Source organism: Enhydra lutris, unplaced genomic scaffold (genome assembly GCF_002288905.1).
Source record: "Enhydra lutris kenyoni isolate GAN:26980312 unplaced genomic scaffold, ASM228890v2 scaffoldscaffold17, whole genome shotgun sequence".
NCBI classification, from domain to species: domain Eukaryota; kingdom Metazoa; phylum Chordata; class Mammalia; order Carnivora; family Mustelidae; genus Enhydra; species Enhydra lutris.
The window spans coordinates 28,369,010-28,381,044 of record NW_019154101.1 but is presented as its reverse complement, the minus strand read 5'-3'; the positions used below and the strand labels follow the sequence as shown (position 1 = coordinate 28,381,044).

The window sequence follows — 12,035 nt, the reverse complement described above, 5'->3', positions numbered from 1 at the left end:
ACCACTTCGCCACCAGGGATTAAGAGGAAAGGGGCCGGATTCCTCCCTAGGAAGACGACCTGGACCAAAGAAAGAGGCTGGCGACGGGAAGGAAGACCAGATCAAGCCTTTGAATAGCGTCCACAGGGCAACCCAAAGCCCGTACAGAGTTAACAGGCACGGGTCACACACCATCCCCCCTCCCCCGCCCCAACTCCCCCTACCCCATCCACCCGCCGCTGTGTGTCACCTTCCTGTTCGGAAGTCTTAGTAGGTTGCTGGGACAGAACAGGGGGCGCCTGCTCCACCCTTCAGGTATCCGGTTGGAAGAAAAGCCAGTCTCAACAACTTGAGTCTCTACGTTAAATGATAAGTTTAGCAGACCGTCCGTCTCCAACTGCTGAACATTAGGGTAGGGGGAGGAAGGAGAACATCAGACGTTCCTTTTCTGTTCCAACCACAAATCATACGGTTGTGCCTCTTCTCTATTCCTCTTAGAGCCCTCTAACTTGAATTCCACGTTCCTTCTGGAATGCACGTGGCAGAGCGTCTTTGAAAATATGAAGGCTCTGCATGTGTTTTGAATTTTTTCTGGACTGATTTGTAACGATAATCAGTCAAGTTACATTTCTTGTGTGTCTTGCTGGGGGTGTAATAAAGTCAGGACGCTGAGGACTGTAATTATCTGAGTGATGTTGCAATGGAGAGAATAAATGGCCCAGTGTTGAACTTTGCAGCTCGCTCCCTTCCTGTATGTAAATTGCCTTCATATAAAGTGGGGTGCCTAACAGAGGACGGCTGCCTCTGACTCTTCTGCTCCCTGTCATCTCAGTTTTCAGCCTTATCAGGCACATAGCAGAGAGGCTGTTCCAACCATAACTGAGCTCTACCTCCAACCTCCAGAAAGTAATCCCCAACCTTCATATCCTAGGCAACCTGAAGAATGAAAGAGGAAGCTCTAAAATCCCCTTTGAAAGGTTTGTGTACTTTTATTACTTTAATTCAGAGGGAATGGGTAAAAGGAAGATGCTTTAGAGGATCTGAGGTTTCTGGGCCTGGGGAAGGCACAAGAGGTGGGGATGCGGGGAGGGGGGGGTTCCTGATGGAAGGTTTCTCAGCTTCATGGTTTAAGACCAAACAAGCAGAAATCTTGGTGCAGGCTGGTGTTTCTGTGCAGTCTTTGCAAGATTTGCTCTCTTTTCTTTTTATTAAGCGCAATTAGCCAACAGATTAAGTTTTGATGTAGTGATCAGTGATTCATGGGTTGCGTATAACTCTCAGTGCAAATTTGCTGGCTTAAAACAGGGCTGCATGGTGTGGGAGCAGGGACCGGCTGGGCTAGTTGAAGTGGAACACGGAGTATGGGGGCCATCAGCAGTAACAAAGTCGTATTATATGAAGAATCCATGGAAGAGGAAGCAGTAATGGGCCAGTTACTGGGATTTGGAGTTTCCTAAACCCTGCCTGAGGTTGGAGCGTCAATTTCAGGCACCTGAGAAGTGCTTTTTTAGGTGGGTGCTGAGCAACATTTCCCAGCCACTCTCCAGGAGAGATGATGTGTGTTCCCTTCTCCCCGTCTGGAGCTGTTGCAACTGAGCAAACCAAGAAGCAGCTGAGGCTACAGATCATATTAGGGCAAATGAGGTGGTTGTGCCTGCAAAACAAATCCCTGCCCAGGACGAAAGAAAACCCGCTTCACAGGCTATTCTTGGTTTGACAGCTGGTGTTTCAGAGCGTGTCAGACCCAGTATGCAACTCCAAGATGGCAGGGCCCTTGACAGTCAGGGGTCACGGCAGGGCAGGCCACGGCAGACAGCACCGGCAAGCGCCAGGTACCGGCCCTGCAACCTTGGTAACTTGCCGCCGTCTCCCGCTCTGGCCCAGCTGCTGTGCTCGTGGCTTCCCCGGCCACCGCTGGCCGGAGTCCTCGCGCCGCGGTCAGACTGCAGCGCCCAGGCATCTCCCAGCGGCGGGGTTAATGGAAGGCACCGCTCCGCCGCTTTGCCGAGCCTCCCTCTCTCCTCCGCTTTCTGGAGCGCAGGCACCCGCTAATCTTTCGCGAGTGCTCGAGTCCCAGATAAACTGGGACTCGAGAGAAAGAGCAAGGTGGTTAAACTGTAAGAAGACTCCCGGGTCAGCCCTGGAATAAACCGGAGAAGGGCCGGGGAAGACGAGGACAAACTAAGGGTTTTAAAGACAATGTAACGCGACCTTGCTACGTTGTCAGGTGGGAGAGCGGGAGAGGGAATGGGGAGTCGCCGGTGCCCGGGGTCACGCCAGGTCGGCGCCTTGCGCGGAGCCACCACTCCCCGAACTTGCCACTTCTTCACGTGTTCTTGGCGTGGCGGAGATTAAAGATGCAAGGGGAAAAAATTACATGCGGAACGGACAGAATGTTCTCAAAGATGGGGGAGGGGGGTAAAAAGTGAAATGCAGATTGTACTTTTTTTTTCTTCAGTGCAGAGACGAATTTTATTTCCGCCCCCTCCCCTACACATTCCTGACCTCTCCCTCCCCCTTCCCTCTTTCTTTCCTTCCTTCCTCCGCTTCCAAGTTCTGGGATTTTGCAGCCTTGCCTGGCTTTGGCCAAAAGCACAAAAAAGGCGTTTTCGGAAGCGGCTCGGCCGTGCACAAGGGCCATTTGTTTGTTTTGGGTCTCGGGGCAGGAAATCTTGCCCGGCCTGAGTCACGGCGGCTCCTTCAAGGAAACGTCAGTGTTCTCCTGTCGCCCTCGCCCGCTGCGCGCCCGGCCGCCGCTGCCCATGAGGGAGATGCAGGGCGCGCTGACCAGGGCCCGGCTCGAGTCTCTGCTTCGGCCCCGCCACAAAAAGAGGGCCGAGGCGCAGAAACGCAGCGAGTCCTTCCTGCTGACTGGCCTGGGTAAGCGCCGAGCCTGCCACGCGGGGACTGTCCCGCTCCGCCGCTAGTCGCTCGGCTCCCGCGAGCAGGAGCGGGGGGGGGGGGGGGGGGGTGGGGGGGGGGGTGTCCAGTGGGGGTGGAGGGTGCGCGTTCGCAGGGTGAAGGAACTGAAGCCGGGAGAGAAGGAGGCGAAAGCGGGGGTCCCACCGGTTGTCCCGGACCCACGGTGACCCCGCAGATGAGGGCGCGCCGGGCCACCCTCGCCCGACGGACACCTACGGCTGGTGGTGCACGGCCGCCGGGTGGGGGCTGATGAGGCTGCTGGGGGAGTTAGGGGAGAGGGCCGGCTCCGGTACCGGGAGGAAATCGGCAGTCAGTGTTCGACTAACTTAAGCGGGCACAGAGCCACCCGCTGGCGGAGCACCGGGCGAAAAGCGCCCTGTGCCGCGACTCTGATTTCCTAGCTGGGCGGAATAAATGAGAAAGGTGGAAAATTACCCCGGACTCTCCCTGCCCCCGCCCCCTCCGCCTGCGGTTTCCCTCTCTCTGCCGGAGAGAGGAGAGAGGCAGATAACAGTCCCACGCCGGGCCTCCCGGGCAGTCCCCGCGCCCGCCGCCCCCGCCCCGGGCTCGCCCTCGGGCCGGGGGCCGAACCGCCCTCCACCGCCCGCCAAGGAGAAGCCTGCCTGGCGCCGCGGCCGCTGGAGGCGGGGCTTGGGGCGGGGACTGGGCGGGGCCTCTTCCGCATTGTCGCGTGGGCCCCGCCCCTGCGGCGGCTCAGGGCTTATAAAGCAGGCGGCGCGGCTCGCGGGCAGTGTTGGCTGAGCCGGTCTCCCGTCAGCAACGACTCGCCGCGCTCTCTCTGCGGAGATGACGGTGAAAACCGAGGCTGCTAGGGGCACCCTCACTTACTCCAGAATGAGGGGAATGGTAGCAATTCTCATCGGTGAGTGTAGGAATTTTACTGAACTTCTAGGACACGCGAAGGGGACATGTTTTTAGGGTCGCGCATCGGATTAGTTTGTGTGGCGTCGGACGTTATGAAGCCATCTAGACGTTTATTTATTTCTCCTCTCTTAATTCACAGCTTTCATGAAACAGAGGAGGATGGGCCTGAACGACTTTATTCAGAAGATTGCCAGTAACTCCTATGCATGCAAACAGTAAGTTTTGGGGAGGATTGGGAGAAATAAAAATAAGTAGTAAAGTTTCATTTTACCAGCCCTAAAGACACAATCTCATCAGAAGGTTGATCAGAAAGCTGAAACCTTCCCGGAGGGTGGGAACCCTTTTCTGTTTTAAGTCCCAATTGTAAACATTTTAAACGTTAAAACTAATGTGCTCATTTGGCCTGTCCTAGAGCTGAAAGATAAAGAGTTTCATGTTGGCTTAATTCACCCCCTGTTAACATGAAGAACAACCCTCATCCTTGACTTAACTGGGTTTATTATTTTCTTTAACTGAGTTACTTCTTTGGGTGTTTTTAGTTGAAACGCTCCGAAGGGGCGGGGGAAGGGGGGGGAGCGGCAATTGAGCCTGAAGCTTACTACTGGTGTTAGTGTGCCCCCTCGTGTCGAGTTAAGGAAGTTCTAAGTTGTTCCTTTCTCTGCAGCCCTGAAGTTCAGTCCATTTTGAAAATCTCCCAACCTCAGGAGCCTGAGCTTATGAATGCCAACCCTTCTCCTCCAGTAAGTATTCTCTCTTTGTGATGCTTCTGTAGAGGAATCTTGTAAATGAGTCAGTTAGTATTCCTACATCGATGGATTACAATAGCATTTCTAGAAATTAGTATCAAGGCAGGAATGCCTAGTTAATGGCGTAACAAGTGACATAAGCAGTTATTTAACTATTGAGTCAGTGAAGTATTTTAAAAGGCCTATTGCCTAAAAGTCTTATCTGGGTACAACAATTGTGTACAATTTCCATACTCCCATACAGTAGTCTTAGGTTGAGTCTGGGAGGGGTGGTGGTGACTTGCCTCAGTCATTTGCAGATGTGACACATTTTACATTGTCTGTCCTTTATCGTTGTCTTCCTTTGAAGCAAGGGTATTAAAAGAAAACATTTTTTCTTTTCCAGCCAAGCCCTTCTCAGCAAATCAACCTTGGCCCATCATCCAATCCTCACGCTAAACCATCTGACTTTCACTTCTTGAAAGTGATTGGAAAAGGCAGTTTTGGGAAGGTAATGTCAGATCTGAAGACCTCATGACTTACAGTCTTTCATGCATTCATTTTACGTTCTCCCTGGGTGTAGATAGCAAAATGATTTTTTTTAAATTGAAATTCCAGGTTCTTCTAGCAAGACACAAAGCAGAAGAAGTATTCTATGCAGTCAAAGTTTTACAGAAGAAAGCCATCCTGAAAAAGAAGGAGGTACGGAATGCGCTGGATGGATGGGAGTTGGAGATAGACATTCATTGAATGGTTTTACCTTGGAATTCTGGTACCAAGTTGAAATTTGCCACTAAATCTTAATTGTCCTTTTTCTAGGAGAAACATATTATGTCGGAACGAAATGTTCTGCTGAAGAATGTGAAACACCCTTTCCTGGTGGGCCTCCACTTCTCTTTTCAGACTGCTGACAAATTGTACTTTGTCCTTGACTACATCAACGGTGGAGAGGTGAGTGGCAGGAATATGAGCTAACCTTTGAGTGTCTGGGCACAGCATTCTTGGTTTTAGTTGGAGAGGAAAGTTTTTCAATGATAGGGGGGAAAAGTTACCAGAATTAGCCTTTCCTTCAACCTGAAGGTTGCAAATAGTTAATAGACTATTTAAGGCCGCTTCCTGCAATTGTCCCCTTTAGCTGTATATGTCGAGACTAATTAAATGCATTGTTATCAAGCCTTGGCAACCCAGCCTAACTTTGTTCTGTCTCCTGCAGCTGTTCTACCATCTCCAGAGGGAACGTTGCTTCCTGGAACCACGGGCTCGCTTCTATGCTGCTGAAATAGCCAGTGCCTTGGGTTACCTGCACTCTCTGAACATCGTTTATAGGTAAGCTGGAGAGCTCTCAAGGTTACCTTTCCGTGTAGAAAGGAGACTGAGCCCTAGCCTTCCGCGGAGCCTTAAAATAATTTGTATTTCTATACAGCTCGGTCACCTAAAACCAGATCCCTCAGCATGGGAGCCACCTTGACTCCATGCCACCAGGAACTAGCTGGCTAGGATTGTGCCTAATCCAGAATAGAGTAGCAGAACAAGGACTCCCTTTTTTAAATTCACTATACAGCTACAGTGAATTGAAAATGCTTCTAATAACCCAAGCTATTATTTTCACAGAGGCTTTCTTATGAAATGAAATTAACTTACACAACTTTTTTGGTTTTTTGCAGAGACTTAAAACCAGAGAATATTCTGCTGGATTCACAGGGACACATTGTCCTTACTGACTTTGGGCTCTGCAAGGAGAACATCGAACACAACGGCACGACATCCACCTTCTGTGGCACGCCCGAGGTAGGAGCGCTGTCCATTTGGTGTCCTGTCTGCCCCTTCCTGGGAGAGCCAAGTGCAAAAATACTGAAACTACCAGAAGGGTGGGTTGTTCTTGGAGGTTTCTCAGTCCAGTTGAATTCAAGGGATATATGTGCTGTTTGATGCAGCATGAGAAATCCCAAGGCCTTATGTTGCGTTCATTAAGACCAGCTGTTTGCAAAAGCCATGTCATGAAAGGTTGTAAATTCCAAGTAAGCGATCCGTTGGGTGCCCAGTCACTTCCTAAATATCAGCACCCATACCTGGCCAGTCAGCCTCCCAAGTCCCGCAGTTTTATTGGGAAGTAATGTAAAGAAATGTATCCTGGAAGTGGACCCAGGGTCTCAGCCTTTTCAAAGTGCAGGCCTGGCTGTGGGATTGCGCTGTTTCACAGTCTTCTAAACTCTGTCTTCTGGCTTTGTGTTTCAGTATCTCGCACCCGAGGTGCTCCACAAGCAACCTTATGACAGGACAGTGGACTGGTGGTGCCTGGGGGCCGTCTTATATGAGATGCTATATGGCCTGGTGAGTAGGTGCATTGAGAGCTATGGAATCTTCCTCCTGGTTTCATAAGTCCAGACTTACCTGGGCACCCAAGCCCCATTGCAGATCTGGTCATTGTATTTTGCCCCTTTATCAATAAGCTTATCAGATGCTGATAAGAGAAGCCCATTGGTTATTTTATAAGTGTTTTAGAGTAAGCTCTTAGTGAATTTTTCTTTTGTAAATTCACCTTCCACCAGATATCTACTCCTTGATAAGGGTCCCAAAACAGTTTCAAAATCCAGGGCAAAGAATCTATTAAGGGAAAGGCTTTGTCAGATCTAGCTTAATCTAGTTGAAGACTTTTTCTCTGTTGGTGTGGTGTTTGCTGTACAAACCTTCCAACTGAGCATTTTCCCCCTTCTTTCAGCCTCCTTTCTATAGCCGCAACACAGCTGAGATGTACGACAACATTCTCAACAAGCCCCTCCAGCTGAAGCCAAATATTACCAACTCTGCCAGACACCTCCTGGAGGGCCTCCTGCAAAAGGACAGGACAAAGAGGCTGGGCGCCAAGGACGACTTTGTGAGTAACTTTTTCCTGTTCTCCTGGGCTCTCTGGGAAGCTGCCTGGACCCCACTGCCCTTCCTGAATTCCACCTGTCTAAATTCATCTCCTGTTTCTTCTCCACAGATGGAGATTAAGAGTCATGTCTTCTTCTCCCTAATTAACTGGGATGATCTCATTAACAAGAAGATTACACCCCCTTTTAACCCAAATGTGGTGAGTGTCTTTCTGAGTCTAGGAGGGTCCAAAGGCTGCTTCTTGAAATCAGGATTGGTGGGAGAAGAGGGCCTTCAAGGAAGACATTGGCAGATCTTTTATTCACAAATCATTATTTTACCTAGATAAAAATTAGAATTTTTGTCCCACAAGCTAGCATAACCTTTCCACACATTCGTCGATTAAAGTGCCAAAGGATAAAAAGGGAACACCCTCCTTGTTATGTAAACTTTGTGTGGCCTGTGGGTTTTGTGCCTGAAATGGAGGGTTACTGTGGGAGTCTCCATATAGTACCCCAAAGACTGGAGCTCCAGTATTTAAAGCCCCAAAATGAGGATTTCCATGTCTTGTCTGCACACAGAATTCTTGACACTGAGTGTCCTTTTTTTTTTTCTCCACCATAGAGTGGACCTAGTGACCTGCGGCACTTCGATCCTGAGTTCACCGAAGAGCCAGTCCCCAACTCCATCGGCAGGTCTCCCGACAGCATCCTTCTCACAGCCAGCGTTCAGGAGGCTGCCGAGGCCTTCCTGGGCTTCTCCTACGCCCCTCCCATGGACTCCTTCCTCTGAACAGTCCTCGAGGTTGGTCTTGAAGGATTTTATGTGTGTCCGTAAGCGTTTTTAGTTAGCCTCGTGGCGGAGCTGCCGGCTGACAGGACATCTTACAAGAGAATTTGCACATCTCTGGAAGCTTGCACATCTTGGCAATCTTATTGCACACTGTTTGCTGGAAGCTTTTTGAAGAGCACACCCTCCTCTCAGTGAGCTCATGAGGTTTTCATTTTTATTCTTCCTTCCAACATGGTGCTATCTCTGAGCATTGCGTGCCGCCTTGGACAGATGGCAGTAGTCTTAGTGGGTGACGCGGTTCTGAGAAGGGTTTTCGGAAGGGTCCGTCTGGGCCGTGATAACGAATCTTACGAAATGTGCCTTTTCCGATGAGATCGTGTTAGCTCCAAAGCTTTTCCTTTTGCAGAGTGTTTCAGTACTTTATTTTTCCTTGTGGATTTCCTGTGTGAACAGTGGTATGAGTGTGGTATGCTTGATCCCAGACGGATTTCGTCCTAAGCCTCAATGTGACACTTGCAGGACACTACAATGTGGGACATTGTTCGTTTCTTCCATATTTGGAAGATAAATTTACGTGTAGACCGTTTGTTTTTGTTTGTTTGTTTGTTTTGTAAGATACAGTTAATAACGAAAATTTATTGAAAATGGTCTTGCAATGACTTGTATCCAGATGCTTAAAGAAAGCATTGCTGCTACAAATATTTCTATTTTTAGAAAGGGTTTTTAATGGACCAATGCCCCAGTTGTCGGTCAAAGCCTGGTATTTTTCATTGTTTAAAATGTCACCTGTAAAATGGGCATTATTTATGTTTTTCTTTCTTTCTTTCTTTTTTTTTTTTTTGCATTCCTGATAATTGTATGTATTGTATAAAGAAAGTCTGTACATTGGGTTATAACACTAGTATATTTAAACTTACAGGCTTATTTGTAATGTAAACCACCATTTTAATGTACTGTAATTAACATGGTTATAATATGTACAATTCCTCCCCCCACCACCACACAACTTTTTTTGTGTGTGATAAACCAACTTTGGTTTGCAATAAAACCTTGAAAAATATTTACGTAAATTGTGTCATGTGTGTTATTTTGTGTATCTCGGTTGGGATGGGGTGGGGGGGGTAATCAAGGGTCCTGGGAAATGCTGCTGTGCTTTACAGCTCAGTGGTTGGCCTCCAACAGTAGCTACTTCAGACTCCAGGGGGCATAGAGTGGTCTCAAAGCCAGTTTATCTTCCCAGGTCTTAGTATTTTACGATGTCAGTCATTCACAAATCCATCCAAACAAACCCATTTCCATGTACAAATCTGTTTCACAAGGACAGCCACGAAGCCAGGTTCCCTATGTTTATCACCTACCCTCTGAAGTTGGCTGTTTGTCCTGACGTTTGGCTTGCCTAAAGAACAGGTATTTCTTTTCAACAACTAATCTGAGTGCCTCCTCTGGGCCAAGCCCTGCCCTGAGTGCTGGGAATATAGCAGAGGGCAAAGCACACAGATCTCCGCCCTTAAGGAGCCTCATGGAAAAGGCAAACTTTTTAAATAAAGTAGCGTGTTAAAATGGAATGGAAGATACTAGTCTGCCAGCAGAATGCCACTGAAGAGGGTGGGGATGTTGCTCATAAAGGGAGACATTCCCAAGAAGCTGACCTGGCAGGACTTTAGGTTTCTGAGAGCACCCAGAGCTGAACAGAGTGCGGGGCCAGCTCAGAGAGGGACCCCCGAGGAGCCAGTCCCTGGCTTAGCCCAGAAGCCTTTTGAGCTAAACCTGCTGCCCCTGGGTCTGGTGTGCAGAGGCCACTCATGGGGCCCATCCCACAGGAATATCTACTGAGGAGGAAGGGAAGATACTAAGATATTAAGAGATCATCATTTTGAGTCCAAATTAATTGTACTTTCTCACTTTTCTAGGCCTTTCACACAAATTCCTGGCAAACAGGGAGTCCTCAAACAGCGGACTGCTGTTGCCTTTACTTCTAAGAGCTCCCGATTTGCTCAGGGATTCCCCCAGGGAAGCTGTGACCTTCTCCCCCTTAATCCTGCTGCTTACATCTCACTTTCCACACACACACCCTCTCCCCCAACACATCCCCTTCCAGGGCTTCTAAGGGCTGGACAGGTATTTGGAGATGACTGACTTCTCCCTGCCAGCATTCCACTGAAGCAAGGGGATCGAAGCGAGTCGATGACTTCTTGCTGAAGGTTGGCACCCCCCACCCCCGCATTTGAGATACTGTTGAACCTACAGGCACTAGTTACACATTAAATCCCCTCCCAGACCCACATGCCGAAGTCAACTGGAGTGACAAAGGGAATCTAAAGCCTGCATTTTCCTAATAAAGATTGATACCAGCTCTGACTGGGAGACTATTTGCCTGTCTTCCTTCATTCTCATTATCAATAACAGTAACGCATTCCTTCTTGAACAAAGAGTGGCTTAAATCACATTTTTATTGGAACACAGGCTGGGCGTCTCCAAACTAATTATAGATAAGTCAGAGCGGCTAGGTGTAGATGACAGAACTTTTTCCTTCTTTAGGATAGAAATTTGGTTTATTGGCTTATAGTCCATCACTGTAGAAGATCTCATTGTACTGCTTGGGGAATTGATAAGAGCAGAGAAGTCCCCGGGGTTGTCACACAAATAGGAGGAGATTAGATCAAACACAAGTGGGTGGGAAGGGAACAAGGCAAGAACAAGGAAGTCAAGAACAAGGGGTCAATTTAAAAAAAGAGCAAATATTTACCAAGTACTGTAATGTCAAGTCACATACATGGAGAAGTATCTTTTATCTACAAAAGTAAGTACATCCCTGCTAACATTTGAAACTGCATTTGAGCGTCGTGGTTGCAAAGGCGGACAGTACACTTCTCCATTGTTCTCTCCCCAAACAATGGGTTTGGGGAATGTATTGAGCTATGATCCCCACAAGTTAAAATGGGACTTTGAAACCACTGCTACCATGAAGACTAAGTCAGTGACTTCACTTAGGGCATTTGCCCATCTACTTGGGGAGATATGGCACCTACTGGTGGTGTCTGGCTGGTGCTGAATGAGGGATAAAGAGAACTTTAGAAGTCCAGAGGCTTCTGTGGCGTCAGTTCCCTGGAGCAGGCTTCACAGAGGGCATGCCAAAGATTCTTACACTGATTCTGTTTGTAGGAACTCTAACTGGGTGCAGGCCCTGAGCATTGGAGAACACTAACAGCTAAGACTACTGAGCTCTTACTATATGCCAGACAGTATTCAAAGCCCTGTTTAGTCTATTTAAATCTTCAAAACAACCCTGTGATGTCAAAAGTGAACAGACTAGCATAGGCAGGTAATTTGCTGATTAGTAAGTGGTGAAGTAAGAAGGTGAATCATGATGGCCCGTCCCCAAAGCCTGTGCTTGTGACCATTATGCTTTTCTGCCTAACATGTGACAAAAAGCAGAGGAGCAAATGATTGTGTGTTTGTTAGCCATTCACTTATTATTTCATCTGACTTCTACTAAGATACCTTGCAGGTGTCATCCTACCCAGAGAGGGAGAAAGGGGGTGGGATTTACAATTATAATGTAGACACTGTTGGTTGTTGATGAAGATGAAGCACAGCTGGAAATAGACCTTGCCACAGGAGCAGAAATAAGCACAACCACTTTGGAAAACTGTGTGGCACTATTTACTAAAGATGATCATACATATAATTTTGACCTACTAGTTCCACTCCATGATTTATACGCACAAAGAATGTACATAGAGTCAATAAAAAATTTGCAGTAATGTTCATACTAGTACCATTCACATCAGCCCCAAATGAGAATGATTCAAAATGTCTACCAATAGTAAAATAAATTAGTGTATGGCATGGAACATATATTGGAAAATATATAATGGA

The 12,035-nt window shown here is 48.0% G+C and overlaps 1 protein-coding gene across 7 annotated transcripts in view; it reads left to right on the top strand.

Moving 5' to 3' along the window:
* LOC111147659 (serum/glucocorticoid regulated kinase 1) overlaps window positions 1-9,220 on the top strand; it is a 109,564-nt gene extending 100,344 nt beyond the window's left edge. The window contains exons 1-12 of one of the 7 annotated variants that reach the window (XM_022503863.1): window positions 780-956; window positions 3,926-4,001; window positions 4,451-4,526; window positions 4,918-5,022; window positions 5,130-5,213; window positions 5,331-5,462; window positions 5,725-5,837; window positions 6,176-6,299; window positions 6,747-6,842; window positions 7,231-7,386; window positions 7,495-7,584; window positions 7,989-9,220. In XM_022503863.1, the coding sequence (XP_022359571.1) occupies window positions 923-956; window positions 3,926-4,001; window positions 4,451-4,526; window positions 4,918-5,022; window positions 5,130-5,213; window positions 5,331-5,462; window positions 5,725-5,837; window positions 6,176-6,299; window positions 6,747-6,842; window positions 7,231-7,386; window positions 7,495-7,584; window positions 7,989-8,156 (1,254 nt within the window). In that variant the 5' untranslated portion in view covers window positions 780-922 and the 3' untranslated portion in view covers window positions 8,157-9,220. Of the gene's footprint in view, window positions 1-779; window positions 957-2,460; window positions 2,860-3,508; window positions 3,785-3,925; window positions 4,002-4,450; window positions 4,527-4,917; window positions 5,023-5,129; window positions 5,214-5,330; window positions 5,463-5,724; window positions 5,838-6,175; window positions 6,300-6,746; window positions 6,843-7,230; window positions 7,585-7,988 lie in introns of those variants that run through there. The other 6 variants (XM_022503861.1, XM_022503862.1, XM_022503858.1 and 3 more) reach the window with 6 other exon arrangements.
* Window positions 9,221-12,035: the final 2,815 nt, after the last annotated feature.